Below are 9,917 nucleotides of genomic sequence, written 5' to 3' on the forward strand. Positions count from 1 at the left end.
CAATACAACTTAAATAATGAACTGTTGAAAAAATCAGCTTGTCACCTCTCAATTAGTGGACATAGTATTGTTGCTATATGTACCCAGTCTATTTCATCCAGAGACTACCTTTTGTTTTTCTTAGAGGGATTAGAATACAAGGGATAATATTTTCCTAGTAGTAACTTTTCTTATTCTAAAAGGACAGTAATGGTGTTATAAAATCTTAAGTTCTGCTACTTTGTGTGTGTGTTTTGTGTATATAAAGTGTGCATATTTTTTAAAAGACGTATTTAGTTATTTATGTGTTTTGCCTTTATGTATTTGTATGTATCATGCTCACACTGGTGCCCACAGAGGTCAGAAGAAGAGGTCTTGAGTCCCCTGGCAGTGGAGTTACAGATGGTTTTGAGCTTTTATGTAGGTGCTGGGAATAAATCTGGAAAGTCTCAAAGAGAAACAAGCACTCTTGAACCCTAAACCATCTGTCTTTCCCTGATTGATGTTTTTAGATTATTTATGTTTGAAGCTTGTTGTTATTCAAATCAAATAACAAACCCCTTGAAACCCAATGAAAAAAATAGTAAACAAACATTTACTTAACGGTTAGTAGTATGACACATGAGGTGCTTAATAACCCTTGACATATACTGAGGATGTCTACTAACTTAGTCCTGAATGTGGGTAGAATAAATGTGGACAGGTATGTTTGTGTGTGTTTATATTTTTTAAAAGTACATAGTTTTTGTTGGTTTTGTTTTGTTTTGTTTTGTTTTGTTTGCCTGCTTTCTATCTCTTCAAAGCCCTGGTTAATCATGAACTCTCATTCTTCCTGCCTTAACTTCCTAGTTCTAGAAGGTAGAATAAATTTATCCTATATTGTATTGTATATGTAGCTTCTCTTGATTGAGTTTAGATGACAAACTTACACTTACACGAGTAATCCATGTGGTTGTTTAATGATCAGTTTTATTGCAGAGCTCTACTGTAACATGTGACACTTTTATAGAATAAGTAATGTGAAGACAGCTATTGTTGCCATCGTGACTTTGAGCTCACATGTAATTCTTTGTTTCTAGAATAAAGTGTGATGCGCTTTCTTGAATGTCATACTTTCACTTTGGTTAAACTATTAACATATTTTAAAAACTTGAACTAGGTCATCGAGCTGTATATGTTGGTGTTCATGTACCATTTAGTAAAGAGAGTCGTCGGCGTCACAAGCATCGAGGGCACAAACATCACCACCGGAGAAGAAAAGACAAAGACTCAGATAAAGAAGATGGACGGGAATCTCCTTCTTATGGTAGGAAGAAGTTGCTCTCTGCTGATGATGTTTTTTCCATCTTTTTACTTAAATTGAAAATTTCACTATTTTTTTCTTCATACCTGAGTAATATTCTGTCATGTAGCATAGATGTATCATATATTCCTTACAGGTGACAGATATCATCTGTTGATGGACATCTAGGTTCATTTTCATTTCCTACTTATTGTAACTAGAACAGTAGTGAACATAGATGGGCAAGCATTTCTACAGCGGGGTCTAGAGTCTTTTGGTTATATGCCCAGGAGTGGTATTGATAGATTATATGTCATTTTTAATTTTTATTTCTTGACAAACCTCTAGAGTCACTTTCAAAGTGGCTGTAGTCATTTTTGTTTTCATCAGCAGTATATGACGGTTCCCCTAGACCAGAATCTGGTGCATGAGTGTGTGTGTATGAGAGAGAGAGAGAGAGAGAGAGAGAGAGAGAGAGAGAGAGAGAGAGAGAGAGAGACAGAGTTAGTTTTTTTGTTTTGTTTTGTTTTTTTATAACTTTCTCACATAGCAGTTGGTTCTCATCCACAAACCACACTGATTTTTCTGTAGATTTTTTTTTTAAATGTACTTATAGGAACGTACGTTACCAAAGTATAGGGCTTGTTTGGAGAGTTCTCATCCTTGTATTTTTTGAACAAATGTATACCAGACAGCTGTGTTGAGGCCGGTATCCATACCCACGTCTGCAGACTCCTTGTCTTTTATGGAGAATCTGGATTTGTGTGCTTGAGGGGCAGGCTTCTTGAAGCCCACTCTATTGAAGTACTTAATGTGTTCTTGTCAGTACACACATTGGTGGTGTGTTCTGGGCTGACTGGATGACCCTTAGTTTTCTTCCCACCCTTCTCTGCAGGAGTCACTCTTCCTGGCCTTAGTAGGAAGGACATCCATGCTTTTTGTTGTTGCTGTTTTGTTTGTTGACGGAATCTTTTATAGCAGAGACTGAACTCAGCTGTTCTGTATAGCAGAGGTTGGTCTTGAACTTCAGATTCTCTGGCTTCTACGTCCTGAGTGGTGAGATTATAGGAACTCACTACATCCAGCTTTCCTTTTTCTGATCTAAAAAGACATTAAAGGTGTACATGTTTATGGGCTATGGAGATGGCCCAGTGGATGAGAACGAGCTGCTCAAGCATGAGGAGCTGAGCTTGATTCCCTGCGCCCACATAACAGCCAAGTGATGGCATGTGCTTATACTGCCAGTGCTGCTAGTGAGTGCACGTAGTCTAGCCACATATGTCTATGTTGTGGATTGATAACCCAAATTATGTTAATCAAGGTATCTTTGTTTGAAGACTTAGGGTATACTCATTCTCTGAGCAAGTTGTGGTTATACCGTACATTATTTTCAACTCACCTTAGGCCTGCATTTTGAAACTGTTCTCTAGTTTGACAGAATTTGAAAAATAATAGTTCTGTCTCTGGATAGTGGGTAGCCCAGACTCTGAATTGTGAGACATGGCAAGAAGGATAAGTCCTGTGTTTGTCTTAGCTAGTTCCTCAGGAACTCTTTTCTGGTCTGGTAACCCAAGGCAGAGCCTGGCCCATTCTCAGTCTGGGGTAAAGAAGAATCCAGAAGCAGTAGTGTTTCAGTCTTGTTGAGTGTGAGAACAGTACAGGCGATAGAGGTAGAGACTGGCACAACACAGGCATGAGTAATAACACAGTGCAGAACTGTGTGAAGCCAGACGGTCTGCACCAGAAATATTCAGGTGCTACCAATGCAGTGCTTAGAGACTTAGGCCATTTGATCCTTGTTTCCTTATTTGTTAGAAAGAAAGAGTGGGAGTCAGTGATAATCTAATTTAAGCAACTAAGGGAGAAGGTGAAACACTAAGCTGATAGAACATGAGCAAAGACTAGAAATGGTTAAATGATTCAGTGAAGAGAACTTAACTGCTCTATCAGAGGACATGTGTTCAGTTCCCACTATCCACCTCAGACAACTCACACTACCTGAAAATCTAGCTACAAGCGATCCAACACCCCTTTTTTGGCCCCTATAGGCTCTATATACATGCATAGAAACCCCACACAATCACACACACATAATTAAAAAATAAATCACGGGACGTAGTGATACATACCTTTTATTCCCAGCCTTAGGGTACAGAGGCAAGTGGATCTCTGTGACTTTGTGTCTTTATTATTCTCTGCTTTATTGCTCTTGAGGCCCAGCCCTCAGGAGTATGCAATCTCTTTCCTAGTGCTGGGGTTTCAGGCATGCATGGATTTTTATGTGGGTGCTGGGAATTTGAGCTGAGGTCCTCATGTTTGCAGAACAAGGACTCTTACGGCTGAACTTTTCATAGTCCCTGTGTTTATGTTTTGAGTTTGTGATCTACAAAGCTCATGCTTAAGAACTGTGTAATTGTCTTTAACAACAAATAATCTCATAATATTTTATGTAAGTCTATAATTTTGGGCCACATTCAAGGCTGTCCTTGGCCAAATTTCTTAAAATCCTCTTTAGTGTCTCAGAAAAAGGCTGAAGTATCCTGTCTTAGCACCTTTATATAGCATTGTCCTGGAGCACCTAACCTCGTGTGTGTGTGTGTGTGTGTGTGTGTGTGTGTACGTATGTGTATGTGTGTGTTTGTGTGGCGGGGGGTATATACATCACACATGGATTACAATGAAGGAGAAAAGTCTTTGCAGATGTAGGGTCAAGAGGCAGTTACTCTAAACAGTGGACATCACTATGGCCCTGATTGAATTCGCTGGTCACAATAGAAAACCAATCTTTTCTCACTAGTAGCAATGAATACTCAGAAATGGTAGTTAAAAATACCACTTACGGTGTCTCTAAAAAAAGTTCTATTGTAATGAAGCCATTCAAAATCATGCACGTCCTAAGAATAGAGCAGTTGGCCATAGTAATATTTATTGCTTTGGCCTCTGGGCATTCATTCAACATAAAACCTGTGAAAATTCTGTGCCATTTTCTGAAGTCTGCCATTTGTTTTCACATCTTTCACTAACTGTCTTCTTCAAGTGTTTGTTGCCTCCACAGGGTCTGGAGGGTTGTTTACTTAAGGGCTCAATTTTAGTGTGAATTCATTTCTCATGTACAGCAGGGTAGATTTTGTTTTTAGTTGAAACTCTTAAGGTTTTCTACTATTTAATGGTCTAGTGTCTTTTTTGCAAGTATGTTTCTTGCCATGATCCTGACCTCATAAACCCCAACCGACAGTTGTATTTCTCTAGAACAGGAGGAAAGCTGACTTGTACATGTTGGAAGCTTGAAGTTTCCCTATGTATTATTTGGATTTTGGAAGTAAGACTTGTTTAGTCCTGTCTGGTCCAGGACTTCCCATGCAGACCAGGCTGGCCTAGAGCTTGCAGTTATTTTCTTACGTCAGCCCTCTGGAGACTAGAATTGTACATGTGAACCACCACACCCCACCAAAATCTATGTTATGTGACAGAAATGTTTTAGTTTGAAACTGTACCCAGAATGTCTGTACTGTTGTTTTGCTAAGACACGCCATCGCAGAGGGTGCAGTTCATCCTCGGGACTGAAGACGACGATGAGGAGCACATTCCCCACGACCTCTTCACAGAGATGGATGAGCTCTGCTACAGAGACGGAGAAGAGTACGAGTGGAAGGAGACGGCCAGGTAGCACTGCTCACTGGTTTATAGCTTTTAAGTACAAGATGCAGTTGGTGATTTGTTTGTTTACTTATGAATTTATTGAGCTAGGGTCTTGTTTTACAATCCTGGCTGGTCTAGAACTCAGGATGTAGCCCAGGCTGGCGGCAAACTTGCACTAGTCCTCCTGCTTCTCCCTACTTAGCGCTGGGCTCATAGGAACAAATCACTTGATACTTGTTAATGCCTATAAATTTTCTCTTTTCTTTGCCTTCAATTTATTCCCTTGAATATTCTCATTTAATATGTTATAAGAGGGGTTATAATAGTGATATTCACATTGCTTTAAACAAATTTGAAGTTAATATCTTACATAAAGATGTGAAATGCTACACCTTTGTTTTTGTGGCCTTATTATTATTTTTAAATATAAATTTTGTTTATCACACTAAGGAAAAAACTGATGACGTAGTCACATATCATTAAACCTCAGGCTTATGTGATGCAGGTATCAGGTTTTAATTGATGCAGGCATTAATTAATAATGACTTAATTTGTGGAAATGCATTTGAAGCACTATTTTGTTCTGGTAGTGATTTTATTTCCTTGTTTTTCTTTTTAAAAATCAAGTTTATGTTTGTGGCATTAAAATAAAAAAATGGAATGTCCATGATTTTTTAGTTTCTCTATATTATTTACTTAGGTGGCTGAAATTTGAAGAGGATGTTGAAGATGGTGGTGACCGATGGAGTAAACCCTATGTGGCAACTCTGTCTCTACACAGTCTCTTTGAATTGAGGAGTTGTATCCTGAATGGAACAGTTATGCTGGATATGAGAGCAAGCACTCTTGATGAAATTGCAGGTTATATAGTAAACTGTTTTTTTTTTTTACATTTAATATAATTAAATAAAATTAGATGTTATTTAGGCTCAGGCCTAAGCTCATTTTCCCCCTTGCCCAGAAAAGGGACAAATGAAGGCCACCCTTGACTTACTGGCCTGAACCATTAATTTTATGTGAGAAGTTGTAGTGATTAAGTTGGGAAAAGAGTAATTCTGACATGTAATTTGGGAATATTATCCTGGTTCACTCTGGACTGGGAATAGAAGCAAGAAATCCATCTATTTCTTTGAAGTTCTGTGAGATAGTAAGGTTGGTATTAGATACAGCAGTGGAAGCCAACAAGCCAGATTTGAAGGATTGTAAGGAGTTAGAGTTGGAAAAAATGGAAAAAGAGTTGTGTTTATTTAATGACTTTAGTCTACAGTTGCTCAATAACAACATCATGTTAGTTGTGAACCAGATACTATGTAGTCAGTGCAGATTGCTCCCACAGAAAAACAGTAGATGGAGATTTTTGGTTTATTAAGAAACCCAAAAACTTAACTGTAATTTGTGGGCTATAAATATTTTGAATTTTATTTGTTAGATTTGACTGTGTTCTGGAGATCTTTGAATTGTCACATCCCATTTGTGTATGAGTGACTGAAAAATTGAGTTAGAGTTAGGAATATTGAGTATAGACAGATGAGTCTCCCTTTCATTTTATAGTTGTCACAAAGTAGAACTTTTATTTTTAAAAAAGAATGTTGTTACTTATTCTTTGAAACGTTTATACCTGGTATATCAAAGGATCTAGCCTTGATGTCCAGTGCTCACATAGCAGCTTACAACTGTAATTCCAATTCTAGGGGCTATGACACTCCCTTCAAATGTCTATAGGCTTATGCAACCACATGGTGCACATGCATACATGCCCAGTATAGTAAAATAAATAAATACATATTTGTACAATGTATTGAAAATCGTGCCCTGACCACACTAATTCACAGAAGGGCACAGGCATCAGGCCTCTCATTCTCCCATTCCTTTTTGTTTCTTGACAGAATTTGCCATGTCAGGCATTTGGTCATCTTCATTGGTTTTGTACCTCTGGCAGAGTAAAAGCTATCACAGTACTGCCCTGCTCCTAGCGTAACGCAGACACTTGGAGGAAATGTTTAGAAGCCTGTGCCATTGAATATTTAGCTAAATAGAATTTACTATTTCTGTTTCATTTTTTAATTAGAATTTACCATATCTATATAGGAAAACAGCCTCTTTAAAATATACTATTTAGTAAAATAAGAGTCTCATTCATTATTTCATGTTGGGTGCATACTGTTCATATTTATCTTTATGCATATCCTTTCATAGTGTTTATATAGAAAACCTCTGAATTTTTTTTTTTTCATTGACTAGATATGGTGTTAGACAACATGATAGCATCTGGCCAGTTAGATGACTCCATAAGGGAGAACGTCAGAGAAGCTCTTCTGAAGAGACATCATCATCAAAATGAGAAAAGGTTCACGAGTCGGATTCCCCTGGTTCGATCCTTTGCAGATATAGGCAAGAAACATTCTGACCCTCACTTGCTTGAAAGGAATGGTGAGATCAGTTGTGGTGTTCAGTCTTTCCTAACACTTCTCTAATGGCATTCTAGTATGCTACAGTTAATACGTGTTGCAAGAAAGGTGGTATTTCCACATTGTTATTTTTATATATCCAAAATGATCATTTAAGTGTTTGTTTTGTTTGTTTGTTTTGTTTCTTTGCGATAGACTCATTCTCCATCCCGGCTGGCCTGAAACTGTAGGTTATGCTGGTCTGGAACTTGATTTTTCTTCCTGAGTCTCCCACTTGCTAGAATTACACACCTTACAAACACCAGTGGGAGATAGAAAGCGCTTGGATGAGAAGAAAGCATTCACTGTTACTAAAATGACATACCTTTTTCTAAGTACTCTATAAATAAAATTGCTATCTCTTACCCTAAATCACATTTGCTTTTTTAAATTTTGATTTGAGGTTTCTTGTGCAAATTATTTAAGAAGAATAAATATGATCTGTAACGTTAATGTTTTTAATTCTAAATACTGAGTTTGAACTTTATGCCTGTATCCGATTTTTTCCTTCTAAATATGCTAAAAGTACTAATCATAAACAAGTGTTTTAGGAACTGGTTTCAGACATTTATGTGCTTTGTGAAAGGTTTTCAGATAGACAAGTTGGTATCTTTCAGTCCATTAAACCCAGGTGGCCAGAATCAGTTCTGCCTTCCCCTTTGGAGGCTGATAGCAGGTTTTGTAGGACTTGAGAAGATAGTGGCTTTGTTTGTAAACTTTACTTTTATATTTTTTGTGTATATGTTTTGCCTGCAAATATGTATGTGTTCCACATGAGTGAGAGCTTGACAATGGCATTGGATCCCCTGGAATGGAGCTAAGGATGGTTGTGAGTCACCACATAGGTGCTGGAAAGAAAGCCAGTTCCTTTGGAAGAGCATCAGGTCTCTTAACTGATGAGCACCTCTCTCCATTCCCCCTGCAATCGAAGTGGCCAGACAGGGGTCTGTTTCTTAGAACTAATGCGCATTGAACATGTATTTGCCTTGCTTTACTTTCTTTTTTCTATAGTAGGAGTGCACCAGTATGGTTCTCATTTGGCTCTTGAAATGGAACTGGGATAACAAAACCTAGAAAGCCCAGGTGCAGATGCTTCTGAGGGTCCTTACTGCATCTAACAGGAAGCTAGGAGGCTTGCAGTTTGTGACAGATGGGACCTGGGACACAATAGCTTTCTGCTCTTTTTGCCCCTGAATGGCTGTTAAGTGGTAGTCTGAGTTATCAGCCACATGCATAAGGCCTTAACATGTCAGGGGTTGACAATCAGCCAGTGTTTGTAGCTCAGAGTAAGATATTTAATTTGGTTATTAAAGATTCTTTTAATCTGTTTAAAATTATGGCATGGTACATTTAAGGGCCTTAGGTTAAATTTAGAAAGAAGTTACACATGGGATAGTCTGGTTTCGTTCTTCTATGTGTTCTCCGCTGTGCTGAAGAATGGCCATTCACCTGAAGGACTCTGAAAGGCTTTTAGTCCTTTATGCGGTACTTCTCTTTATTCTCTCTGTGGTTTAATTTCTTTTCATCATAACACAATGATTATTTTTGAATGCAGTGTTATGTTAATTTCATTGCATTATGATTATAATGTAAGCAACTTTTCTGCATGTAGCTCTTAAAACCTAAATATTAGTTGTTTATGTGTTAACAGTTGCCTCTACTAACTTATTTAATTACCAAACAAATAATGGGTTTAATCACACTCTTTATCTTTACTATATTTGACTCTTCTGACCATGTAGCTTTGATTATGCAGATTACAAAAGATTGTTCTATTTCTTATGCAACTACTATTTGTTTTTAGAAAGCTACAGGAGAGTGTTTCTCTTTTAAGCCACACTTACTAGTAGTACCAGATATTTTAAGTATAAATATTCCTATGCTTTTGAAATATTGGACTTATTTCTCATTGCTCTTGTCCAATGCTTTGTTTTTAGTTAGCTGATTCCGTGATTGTGTGTACCGTGGTAGAAGCGCGACGGCGTGCTTTGGAATATTGATTTAAAACTTGATGTCATAATTCTCTTTATCTCTCACTTTCTTTAAAAAAGACAGGCCTCACTGTGTAACCCTGACTGGCTTGAAATTGCTGTATAGACCAGCCTAGCCTGGAACTAAGAATTCACCACAGCTGGCTATAATTCTCTTGAAAAATAGTTGTGATTTATCTTGCATTTTTAAACTTAAGAGCACTGTTAGAAACATTTAATACCAGTTTTAAGTTAAATTAAGTAATTCTAATGTAGGCTCTTTGAGAGATAATGGTCTATAGATGTTGGTACAATTTAAGAAAAAAAAATTAAGATATCCATTCAGCCAGGGAGTTTAAGAATTTTTCAGTGATGTTATGGGTAACAATCTGACTGACCTGCTAATCCTCACAGAGAAATTTAAAGCTTGTAATTTGTGGTTTAAATTGAGATTTGTGTTCTCTGTTGCTTAATGCAATGAACATCATTTTGTACTTATTTGTTTTGTCTTAGGGGAAGGCCTGTCAGCCTCCCGCCATTCTTTGCGAACAGGTCTGTCTGCCTCAAACCTTTCCTTGAGAGGAGAATCGCCTTTATCCC

General features: G+C 37.6%; 1 protein-coding gene across 20 annotated transcripts in view; it reads left to right on the forward strand.

The window, feature by feature from the left end:
- Slc4a7 (solute carrier family 4, sodium bicarbonate cotransporter, member 7) overlaps positions 1-9,917 on the forward strand; it is a 96,934-nt gene that overhangs the window by 29,573 nt on the left and 57,444 nt on the right. For 6 of the 20 annotated variants that reach the window (XR_001781108.1, XM_006517998.1, XM_017315953.1 and 3 more), the window contains exons 3-7: positions 1,139-1,285; positions 4,786-4,924; positions 5,601-5,761; positions 7,142-7,330; positions 9,831-9,917. The exon at positions 9,831-9,917 is cut by the window's right edge and continues 282 nt beyond it. Coding sequence is in view for 19 of the 20 variants with exons in the window: in XM_006517998.1 (XP_006518061.1) it covers positions 1,139-1,285; positions 4,786-4,924; positions 5,601-5,761; positions 7,142-7,330; positions 9,831-9,917 (723 nt within the window). In the remaining variant the exon portion in view is untranslated. The remainder of the gene's footprint in view (positions 1-1,138; positions 1,286-4,785; positions 4,925-5,600; positions 5,762-7,141; positions 7,331-9,830) is intronic. The other 14 variants (XM_006517999.2, NM_001360505.1, NM_001360509.1 and 11 more) reach the window with 3 other exon arrangements.

The sequence above is a fragment of the Mus musculus genome, chromosome 14, assembly GCF_000001635.26.
Source record: "Mus musculus strain C57BL/6J chromosome 14, GRCm38.p6 C57BL/6J".
In the NCBI taxonomy this organism is placed as follows: Eukaryota; Metazoa; Chordata; class Mammalia; order Rodentia; family Muridae; genus Mus; species Mus musculus.